The following is a 12,509-nucleotide window of genomic DNA, read 5'->3' on the forward strand; positions in this document are numbered from 1 at the left end:
TACACACAAAAATATATACAAGCAAATATGAAAGAAATAAAACAACATACACAGACACACATTGATAAAGATCGAAGCTCCTATTAAACCGAAAGTACGACCGAATCTTACTTTTGTTTAAGACATTCAAATACTTAGAATCTCTACTCCCTCGTTTACGAATTTTTCTTTAAAGTTGTTTTGCTAATTTGAATTCGACTCCGTGTCTCAAGAGCGTAATCCACTCTTGCTGTCGACGTATGCAATTTCAACCCCTAACTGTTCCATTTTAAAATACGCCGTCATTTATTTTAGTTTTTTTTTGTGTGTTTTGTTAATGGCATTAATACATTTATTCAAGTTTAAAATAAAACCATTTAAATAAGTGTTGACGATGGGATAGAAAATTCATCTGAGAATCCTTTTCTAGACTAATACCAAACACGTATACACTGTAGTCCCATTAGTGCTAATTTGCGTCCCAGTAATGTGAGTTTTTAGTATACGTTTTCGTAATTTTAGGTGCTTTACCCGGCACAATCTCATGATTAATGTAAATTCTTGTCTTCAAACCAATCCTCCCGTAAGGAATAACAGGAAATAAAAACGCTTGAAGATTCAGAACGAAAGTGTGTTTCCCTGTTTCACCCTCGGGCTGTAATTCCTTAAAAACAAACAAGTACAGTTTGTACCATCGTGTGGAAGTACATTTTCTTTTTCTTGTTTTAGCCATCATGTTTATTTCTAAATTTAGACAGCTTATAAAACGCGATTGTAATACCAAATAGATTGTTAAAGTAAAATGTTAACGATGCGTAGGAAATTACATTCGTTAGGACAATGGCTTCTATTGGTAAATCAATAATGATAAATCAAAATCGATTTTAGCAACTGTCCACCAAAAAAAAGTATATTCTAATCTCAATTGTTATATAAGAATTGGATCTGCGCTTAGTAATTGTCTACACTCGAATCGAGTGATTTTGATATCTATTGGTAGACAATAACATGTAAAAAGGAAAAAAAAATTATGAAAGTAATTATACTCACCGATTTCCATTAGTCATTTCCATTGCAATAGCCCAAGCACTTACAAAGGGAATAGGGAACACTGTAAAAGAAAAAGAAAATAATGGTGAGGGAAAAAAAAGAAAGAATGTTGTCAATATTTATTTTATATGCAATGCATAACATTATATTGAGTGACGTATTGCAATATTTTACATTATATCGCTTTTTAGTGTTCCCTGCAATTCCAGAAGTACATGTATATATATATAAATGATGAAGCACACTGACGATTCTCAAATGTTTTTCAGACAATCTCTTCTCTATCTTTGTTCATCTGTCTGTCTATACGGTACTATGATATATGAACCCTTCTATCTTATCTCTCTTTCGCTCGCTATCTTCTCTCTTTTCCCTTTTGACCACTCTTTTCCAATCCTCTATGTCCCTCTCGATTTTATTACTTTTCCTCGCTATAATCTGTTTAAAAGAAAAATCTAACTTTCTTTTTCTCTCCTTTTCCCAATCTCTCTGTCTCTCTCCTTCTCTCTCACTCTCATTTTGCCCCCGGTCTCAATACAGTTTACGATTTCTCCTAGTGGTCTATCTTAAAAATCAATCTTGCTTGTCATCTGTCTAAACTACTCTTTCTAACTCGTCTTCCTTGCACTTCTTATATCCTCAAGTATCATTCATAATTTTTCCCGTCTATTTTGAGGCAAAACATACTCTAGCTAAAGCCCCTCTGCGCGTGAATCGGTCTTATTGCCCGCCTACATGCCCTTACTCCAAATCAATTGACAGTTGGGAATTAATGTAGGGTAACATAATTGCACCTAGAAATCGAAGCTGGGAGGAAGGAGGCGTCAATTCTACCGGATTATCGGGAAAATCATCTGTACTATGAAACGGTTTGTAAGGAGACGCCTCCAAACATCTTCCTCAATCAATAGAGATGGATAAAGTGTCCCCTCTGCACAACGCACCATTCACTTGGTTCGAGTTACCAAAAGTGCCCTAAACGCCCCTCCCCCACTCCCCTCATGATACTGAAATGTAGGGCATGAACATTCATTCTATTGCTTTGCTAATCGACAGGAAACGTGAGTACAATAGAGAGGACTGGGAATATTACACCAATCGCACTTCATATGAACTTCATTTGAAATGTGTTATTGCAGCAATAAAGACTATTAAATAGGTAGCAATATCCTTTTTCTTTACTAAACAGGTAGTATTTTGGTAAATGCAAGTTTGTTGGAAAGGTTTCGAAAACGATTCGAAGATTAAATTCAGCATTCGAAGCAATTTAAAGAAATTATACCCGCAAACAGGGTATCGCATTTCCAATTAATCTTCGATAGGTGTATGAATAGCTTTCAAATAAACACCCCCATAGGACTTGTTGCTGTCCGGCAAAATGGCGTCAGCGGACCGATTACATGCCCTTGACGGCTTCCTTCTGCAGGCCATGTCGTAAGCTCAAACACAGCTCTAGGCATTTCCACGAGACATTCTAACTTTTGAGTCGTTGGATTTTTCGTAGATATATTTATCATTAACTACCTAATACAAGTAGCGTTGCCACATAGGGCGAAGAAGGGCATACCCACTTCGAAACCGTCCCCCCCCCCTTCCAAAAAATAATATACAGAGAAAAAAAAGAGATATTAAAATGAGAAATGGAGAGGGAGAAGGCAACGCACATGTAATTCTAAGAAGATGTTCACATTCCTCTCATTCTATCCCTGCTCTTTCTTATCTGATTTCATTTAATACAAGTGCCCCCTTCCCCTTAATGGCTGTTTCCACGCTACGCCATCGACTGCCGTTCCTTGCGCTGATCTTCTTTGTACTTGTTTGAACACACGCACCTGAGCATGGTTGCAAATATCTTTTCCACTATCCCTACAAGATGAGGTCCTTCGAACAATGTTTTTTGTCAAGCTTATCATAAAGAGCGGGCTTCATTGAAAAAAAGAAAGAAGGAAATAAATAAGAAAGAAAGCAACATCAAAAGGAAGAAATGAAGAAATGAAGAAAGAAAGAATGCCTAGACTTGGTACATGGTACATTCAACCCATTTACTAAATGAAAAGAAAACTAGATCAACTAGAAGTAATAGCATACATGGTCTACTTTACGAGCGTCACGCTAATGATGATTACGACAGACAAGAGGGAACAACGGTCTTATTCGTCCCAGATACTCACTGCCCATTCTCTTTCATTTGCGTTTCATTTTAACGACGCCACTCAAACTTACTTTCAATTCAGTTTCAATGTCAGCCATACATCGCTAAATTATTACCGTAGGGTCTCGCCAAGACACTCCTAAACAGAGATATTGCTCAGTACAAGTTCAATTCAGAGAGGCCTTGCTAGATTTATTTGAAGGGGGTCTACCAAACTTTGCAGTCAACTTTAAAGGTCTTCTGAACCTGAGTTCCACGTTTAGAGCAATGGCCTTGCCTCACCATACACTAACACACGCACACGCGCGCGCGAGCACGCACATACACATTAACTGCAATTTATTGCATGACGAATAAATAAGGGGGGGGGGGTAACATAATTCTAGAAACGCCCCTGTATCACTTTAATTTTTGCTCACCCCAGCCGATCAGATAATAGAGCAGGAACTTGGGTTTGCCGAAGACAGCGAGGGAGATCAGCGAATTGAGGTACATTCCCTCTATAAACATCCAGGCAAAGGCACAAAACCGTCCGTATTCACGTAACACCTCGAAGATCTCGCACAGTATGGGCTAGAAAGATAGGGAGGGAAAATTAAAATGTCAGTGATGCTTTCTCTCTGGAAATGATAGCTAATGTATTACCAGCATACCATTTATTTAATTTGTGTACTTATTGTTTGCTGATGATATACGATTGTCAATTTTTTTATGTAAGAATGAAACGGTGGTAGCATCAGCAAACAAAGAGAAGTTTGAAATTGAAGAACATTTAACTATATCATTCATGTAGACGAGAAAAAGGAGGGGCCCTAACACAAATACCTGAGGAATGTATTTTCACAGATTCAAAGAAAAACTGGCACTGCATAATACTCAATAATAAGTTGATGATACGTACAAAATGACTATAACAAGACATTGCAAGATGGCAGAGAAAAGGGTGAGAATGGCGTAGATTGAAAAAACACAAAAAAGCACAACTTTGATAAATATTTTGCGTCGTGACGTCTTTAAAGAGTGTTTTAAAACTTAGTGACATTTTAAAACGATCGAAGTACAATGAAATTGTTCCGTCCGTGGCACAATCTAGCCTAGGAGGGATGTACATGTACATGAGGGGTGGAGAGTCTTCATGATTGAGATGGAGGAGGGGCACAATATCAAATGTAACCCCACGGGCACCTCCCATGATGAGATGCCCTGTGATATGCCTTGAGCATTTAAAATCACTAAAAAGAGATTAGAAGTATTAAATTACCAATGAAGACTTCTTACGTCAGAGTACAATAGTGTGTGTGGGTGCCCCAAACGCCTACCCATTTTTTAAAGCCATTTCCCCGACGTGCCTGCTGCTATTTTTTTGTCTTGACGTCAGCATTATGTTTGACACATTTCAATTTCCCGTGCAGCTTTTATTATCATCTATGATGACTTATTTCATTGATGTGTGCTTGGGGTTATTTTGAGTGCGTGTGTGTTAAAGGACGCACATTTCTTGTAATTATGCAGGGATGTGTGGAGTGTGGACGTGTATGTGTTTCACAAATACACCATTCATCATATCTTTTAAGACATGTATCACCCCTCGCCTAATACAGGGAAACATTCTTTGCATTTTAAATTCCAAGTTTTTGTTGTTGTAAAGCAGGTCATTGAAACGAAATGTACTATGGAAACTGCCCTCCCCCTACTAACATATATCACACTCTCTCTCTCTCTCTCTCTCTCTCTCTCTCTCTCTCTCTCTCTCTCTCTCTCTCTCCGTCTGTCTGTCTCTCTCTTGCCATTCCCCCCATCCTCCCCTTCCTCCTCCTGCCTTTACAGAGAAATATTTGACACATTTCAATTTCCCATGCGGAAATTGGCGCGTCGAATAAGAGCCCAAAACAGTCACGTGAGACGGCCAGGACACTCACCTGAAATCGAAGCGTGTTAGTATTGAATCTGTGACCGGGTTCGATACTGTAGTGGCGATCGACAGCAAAGATGACTTCGATTGTGAGACGTATGAGAAGGGAGACGAAGAGATGTTTGTGAATCTTGGTGCGGTTACAGTTCAGACTCCTGCCGGATCAAAGGTCAAAGGTCAAATATGATTAGAATCTGCATGTTATCATTTGCATCATTATGCAGTTCTGTGGTCTAAATGAAAATAACGATGCGTCGTAAAATTACAATGTCAAACATTTTATGCTTAATCCATTTATTACTGTGGTTATGGAATTTGGATGCATGATTAAGGCTGAATGAAACAATCTTGAAATAGAGTGTACATACATGTTTAGTAGCTCGTTTCTGTTTGAGAAGTCAGCAGCGGGCTAACGAATATTAATCACACACACATACATGACGCGGTAAAGGCAAAAAGGCACATCGCCTCTAATTATTGTCATCCATTTTCGTAAGTGGTGTTCATTCTCCTTTTTTCTTCATTTTTTTCTCTCGGGGGGGGGGGGGGGGGTAAACATTTTGTTATGTAAATGTAATTGCATGACAGCTGCCCACAACAAAGGTCTCCCATGCGTATTCCCCGAGCTCAGTGTTTTAATGTAAGACATGTGGACCGCATTAGATTTTATCTCATCATACCCGCTCCCTTAACTTAAAAAACTTAATAAAATATAAATTGATATATTATAATAACAATAATGATAATATTACTACTGAAAATAATAATCATACTATTGATACAAATAACAAAACAAATAAATAAAATTAACATATACAAAAACCGCCGCGGTTTACCCTGCGTAGGCCCTTATATGAACAATGTTGACGAGTGCTATCTTATTCTAGATTATTGATTTATCATCCTAACGAAGTAATTCGAATTAATATAATTATGTTTTTCTTCTGTAACCAACATTGCGTTTTCTTGCTTAGTACCTTACCCCCAAATAGTGTTATAGCTTATTTGGTATGTCGTCATCGAGCGTGTGCGACGTTTGTTTTCGCACCTCTATATTTGAATGCACTGAACTATATTTGAATGCTCTGAACTATATTTGAATGCACTGATTGAACTATATTTGAATGCACTAAACTATATTTGAATGCACTGATTGAACTATATTTGAATGCACTGATTGAACTATATTTGAATACACTGATTGAACTATATTTTAATGCACTGATTGAACTATATTTTAATGCACTGATTGAACTATATTTGAATGCACTGAACTATATTTCGAGCGTGTACGACACTCTCAGAGCAAGCATAGATATACTGTATGTAACAATGACTGAAGAGAAAAAGAAAACAAGGCAGGGTTGTGAAATATCAGTAACACGAAAGGAGGCGTTAGGCATTACGGGAATCAATGAGAAAGGGCGAGAGAGGGAGAGAGAGATATAAAGTGAGAGATGGGAAGACTTGACGAGAGTCCACCTAAAATAAAAGCAAGAAGATACCTTCTGAAGACTAGACTTACATAATGAAGGCAGTAGTAAGCGACAGAACGAAAATAAAAGGAGGGTGGCAGAGAAAAAAAAATGAAAGAGAAAAGGGGTCGGGAGAGAGAAAGAAAGAGGGAAGTAGAAGAGAGAGCGAGACACAGAGAGAGAGAGAGAGAGAGAGAGAGAGAGAGAGAGAGAGAAGGGGGTGGAAAGAAGGAAGGGGTGTGGTATATACAACAATATCGGAGGGAGAGAGGTGGGGAAGATGGAGAGAAAGAAAACAAACAGATTACGCCTAGACAGAGGGAAAGAGTCAGAGAGGGAGGGAGAGGGAGAGAGAGAGAGAAAGAGAGAGAGAGAGAGAGAGAGAGAGAGAGGGGGGGGGGGGGGGGGGGAGGGAGAGGGAGGTAGATTTTAGACGACCGTGACACAAATATTAAACGGGGTAAGAAAAAAATCCGTTAAAAAAAAGGATAAAGAGAGAGAGAGAGAGAGAGAGAGAGAGAGAGGAGCACGACAGGCAACGAGACGTTTGAGATTGAGCCGCGAAGGGCATACTATTACGCATATTATGAGTGTTTGGTATCTCGGTAAGTAGTGATGTGAGAGGCTATGTTTGCATCAGTTCAATTTACACATGTAACACGTACCGCCTCCAAGCTACCGTATTGCGTATATGCTAACAATATAACTTAAGCTACCTGGCTACTACACACGATACGTTCACAGACAAACTAAAATATTGGCGCCGCCGTAAGTGAGTGGTCACGTGATAGCCGCGCGAAGTCCAATGGGGTGACCAGGTTCAACCGAGGGCGTATAGAAGACAGAACTCACGGACTAAAGTCCACTAACACACGCATACTTGGTAAGTACAAAACAAATGGACACTTGGTAAGTAGATACGACACACACGCGGTCATAGGAGATGTGCCTATTTTACTCTGCTCTCTTTTCCAAACTAAGTAGCCTGTTATCAGAATTTATTTTCAAGAAAACAAACTATACAATTTATCATGACACTAAAACTGAGGGATAAATCATCCAGTTAAATGTTAATAATTTAACGATTGGAATAAAACAGAGATGGAGTGTAAGTGTGTAAGTATAACCACATGTATAATTATTCCATTTTAAGGCACGTGCATGCGTGCATCTTTGGGTGTTTAGTCATTATGTTGCAGGATTTCGATGATCTGTTTGTGTATGTAGATAAAAGCATGTGCAATAATATTCCAAGTCAAAACTCCCCTTTGAGATCGAGTAACTACCAGTCATGGCCATCGACCGGTTGGAAAAAGAAAAAGAAATTCCGACAACAGTTACTATGAATTTCTTGCAATTGGAATGCAAAGACTTTCAAAAGATAAACTTCAGGCAATGCAATGTCGGTATTCTTTTCCATCACCTCATTAAATGTGCGGACAATAAATGTAAAAAAAGTAAAAAAATAAAAAGTATTGCGTTACTAGAACATGATTTATATGAGATAGAGTTACCGTATTGGAATTGCCAATGAATTGATTTCGCGAAAGCCTTTATGATCGTGCTGCAGTGGGACGCATGTCTTACCTGAAATGCATGAATATGCAGAGCGCCACCAGGAGACTGATCCACGAGATGGAGTTACCAACGATGGCCAAGATGCGACTACTTGCAACCATGCGCTCGAAAAACTGGATTGGATTGAAATAAAATACAGACAAAATCAGATAACAACGAAGGGATTACTAGAAGAAAAAGCGGCTATCAAAATAGAAAATGTAAGCATGGTATATGGCATTAGCAACGGTTGACGGTGGAATGAAATGGTATATAGGATATGCTTTGCTGACGGGCCACTTTTACTGGTCCTTTTTGTCATTGCTTGAGGTACACTACAGGTATGTCTGTTTCAGATAGCAATACGGTCCGCAGAAATCCCTGCACGTACGGTTTACCGTTTGTTTTACACATGGTCATCGCACGAGGGAGTTTATAATCTGGGCCAGGCATGTAAATTATTGTCTCACATTTCCTTTCTTTCATAACATTCCGCTTTCATCAACTCATTGCAACTATATCTGACGATTGCTTTTGTTGTATCGGGACCTTAAACACGTTCGCAATGACCTTCGAGTAATCAGCCTTAGGCGATTTTAATAACCTCGTTCATTACCTACTGAAATGTGCGAACACTATACAATGTTACATCTGATTAAACTTAAAGGCAGTGAAAATGATATTGAAAATGTTTTTAATGTGTTAATTTCCTGAAAGGCTTTGTGGCTGTGTTCTAAACAATGCTTTACACGAGCCCTAACCTTCATCACCCAAAATTAATACAAGTTGACACTGTATGGAACCCCTGAGGTTAACTCTTGAGTAATTGTATTTTCAGGCATGAAAATCGTTGTAACATTCCATCATTTGCCAATTAGTGTCAAAATGAAATCTTACTAAGATATTTGGGAAAACCTACCAAAGGTTTTCATGAGATATCGTTCACCGTCCAAAAATTCTTATTCCTCGTCAATGGTTGCAAAACCTGAGGTTTGAAACCTGACATCTGATCACTTTTTAACACTTAGCTGTCACACGTACAGTATACCGGTTCAGGCATGCAATTTGTTTATTTTTCCAACTCTCGCTTTTTCCACTTTTCTCATCTAAAATCAAACAATTCCCAAGATCGATGGATTTCCACGAAAGCTGTAAACAACCTTAAAACCTACAACATCCAAAATCAATACAGGCAGACGTTGGTTGCGAACCTTGAGGTTTAATCTTGAGTATTTTTTGTATCTAATTGATGCGCTCGTCCTGACGCGATGCAACGGCTGTGATGGGAGTAGAGTTTCCCCTCCTAATACAAACCCGTCCCCATTATCGTGATCATCTCTAGAGGCACGAGACGGGGTAGTTTAATTAAATCTGGGCTCAATTGGGATGTTCATCGTTGTCTGGCTTCGTCAGGCGTATACACGTCGTGAGCAGATTTCGGTTTGGTCTCTCGAGCAAAGAGTTACATTATATTGCAATTGGAGTACAGTCCAAGGTCAGATGGAGACATTAATGATAACCCATTTCACGTCTCCCGAGACAATTTCGAAATTGAACGAAGTCGTTGATTGAGCACTGATCTTGTGATTGCGTCGTGGAAGAGACTAACTTTAAACGATGATTATGTAGTATAGGAGAAAAAATGTGTGTTTCTGGAAGCTTTGAAAAAGTTAGTCACATACAACGAAGCAATGAAAGCATTAAAGGGATAGTTGAGTTTTATTTTCAGACTGCAAATGCCTTTAAAGTGCATGGCTATTGCTCTTATTCTTATCCATATCATTTCTAGTGCCTTTTTAGGACCTAAAATTGCTATGAAGGTAATTTTAGACCCCAAAATGTGTATAATTTAGCCAATACGATCAAACCAATTCAGCTCCACTTTAAATAAATACGGTGACTGTTAATTAATTCATTCATTAATGATAGCAATACATGGGCCAGCTGTTTGTGCGTAATATAAGCAACACATAAAAGCCAACAAAAAAGCCGACATCGGCATTGGCTGAAATACAACGTAAAAGGCGGTATTGCGTTTTTTCTCTTTTAAATTATCGAATATTTGTGGTGATACACAAATATTAGAAATCGTTATATTTATGGATATTTCAGCCGTCTCTAAACCGATTTTGATCAAACAAAGATGATTTTGTCATTTCAATTGTATTTTCTGTCAAATTTGACACTCAGTTTTTCATTATCTCCCCCAAAACTTGTTTCGTGTAGCGCCCTCTGCAACAGAACTCAATTATCACTTCTTTAAGCGAATTGTCTCCGTTCAGTCACCCCTTTTCTAAATGCATCTGGGATGAAAATGGCAAAAGCTGACTAATGTAACATACATACTTTTTTGACAACCTAACGCTTGCATGCTGCTTGTTCGACATAGCATCAATAAATTTATGCAGACTGGATTTCCAAGTGCTGCAGTTCATTCATTAATAACCGGTAAATGGAACAGCTCGTCATTAGGTCCCCAGGAAAGGAATATCCATAAATTTGAAATATTAGTAAGCCGGTGTCTCAGACATTTATTTTAAAGCGGCTACAATATTATTGAACTATAAATCAAGGATCAACAGTCCCCGGTGTATCCACCAGACGAGGACAAGATAGTAATGATATTATGTATAGATGGAAGGGAGAAGGAGGGAGAGAGAGAGAGAGAGAGAGAGAGAGAGAGAGAGAGAGAGAACTGGGGCAGGGGGAGGGGGTGCCGGATCGAGGTAGGAATATACAACAAATAAGGTATTCGTGTTTCTATTCGTAATCTATATAATCTGGCGAGGCTTCACAAGTAAAATCCTTTAAACACGCTAAAACCCAGGAGTATCGCTAATTGCAACTTGAGCTGTAAAAAAAAAAAGGGTGCCTTCCCTTTCAAGTAATCCTTTGATCGCCTACATAATATTCCCTTAAGCAAGTACATGCTAGAAAGTAGTGATTTGGCGCTATTAACACGCATGTTTCCATTCGAACCGTTTCCTTTCGCCAAAATCCGTATCTTTAGATAATAAATCCCTTCCAACTGGGTATTGTATATGCATCCATTTCCTTTGCATCCATTTTCCTTTCCCGTGACTTCTTCAACCCGCTTTTTCACATAGTTTGTAGAATTTGATTCCTCCAGCGTCCTTACATAGCCCTAGGATTAGAATCAAACACGCAAATGTTTACATCATGTCAACATCTCAGGAAAGCGATACCCAGACGTCTCAAACAGCTCAAACAACCTCTGAAATCTGACGGGAAAGCATTTTAACGGATATGCTTTCAATACCTTTCATTTGCATCCGTTTTATTTATAAATGTTGACATGGAAATGACGTATTCTCACGCCTGTACTTTCATTATTCGTTCGCTTATAACCGGTAGGATATTATTATCATGATGTTTATACAACAACCTGTTAAACGCCCTTTTGCTACATAGAAGACAAATTGTTCTAATATTGATTGAATGAGATTAGTGTATCAAAAATAGTCGCCCTTTCCTCACGCAAGGAAGGGGGAGGGGGGCTGATAATAATTCTCTTTCCACACCATTTCATTTTCCCCTCTTCTTAATCATGTTCTTTCTTTTTTTTCTCTGGTTCACATTCTTCAAAAAAATTCGGAGTGAATATTTTAATTTTAATTTTTCTCAGACGTTTCCTCGCAGGGCCTACCTTTAGTGCGCATATCTGGTATTATATGTTCATGTTCTAATTCATTCCTACTTATTATGTTGTAAACATGAATGTAAATCTTAGATATAACGTGTACACATATTTGTGTTATGCAAGCATTGTGCAATTAAAGGGAGCACCGAGTAATAATGACTTTGTAAGCTTCCCCAATTACTATTAAAATGTGGGTGAAACACCTGCTAACTGAATATTACGTCATTTTCTTACATAACCATAATTACAATAAGCCTTTGAATAAGTCATTATTTTTTTCTAACCAATATGAACTTTATAAAAGGAAGTAAAATTACCCAATATTACGTCTGTTGAAAATTACGTCATATTCTGGCATAACTAGGATAATAAGCCTGTGAATATGTCATTATTTGTCTAACAAAATTTATACGTTATGCGATGAAGTGACTCGGTAACATTAATGAAGGTTGATGAAAACATTGCGTAGTTTTGGTGTGAAATGTAACTTGATATTGTATTCCTTCTACTGTACTAACCCTCTAACATGCAACAAATCATGAACAAATTCTCAAACCACAGAGATATTTATGGTTATCTTAGAAGGCGTCACTGTGCGACACACTCTAACAGTAAATTATCCCAATCATTTTTGAATTTTCCAAACCGTTTTTCTATGAAAATAAGAAATAAAACAGGCTTCAAATCTGTCAACACGTAAATGTCTGGAATAGTATATAGAGC

General features: G+C 38.2%; 1 protein-coding gene across 2 annotated transcripts in view; it reads right to left on the reverse strand.

Annotated features, from left to right (window-relative positions):
• The window catches only part of LOC100894146 (PDF receptor), a 60,963-nt gene that overhangs the window by 7,988 nt on the left and 40,466 nt on the right, over window positions 1-12,509 (reverse strand). For both annotated transcript variants that reach the window (XM_030990094.1, XM_030990093.1), the window contains exons 4-7: window positions 8,156-8,259; window positions 5,101-5,248; window positions 3,601-3,754; window positions 1,030-1,090 (exon numbers count right to left, since the gene is read on the reverse strand). In XM_030990094.1, the coding sequence (XP_030845954.1) occupies window positions 1,030-1,090; window positions 3,601-3,754; window positions 5,101-5,248; window positions 8,156-8,259 (467 nt within the window). The remainder of the gene's footprint in view (window positions 1-1,029; window positions 1,091-3,600; window positions 3,755-5,100; window positions 5,249-8,155; window positions 8,260-12,509) is intronic.

This window comes from Strongylocentrotus purpuratus, unplaced genomic scaffold (genome assembly GCF_000002235.5).
Source record: "Strongylocentrotus purpuratus isolate Spur 01 unplaced genomic scaffold, Spur_5.0 spur5_scaffold_19, whole genome shotgun sequence".
Taxonomy (NCBI): domain Eukaryota; kingdom Metazoa; phylum Echinodermata; class Echinoidea; order Camarodonta; family Strongylocentrotidae; genus Strongylocentrotus; species Strongylocentrotus purpuratus.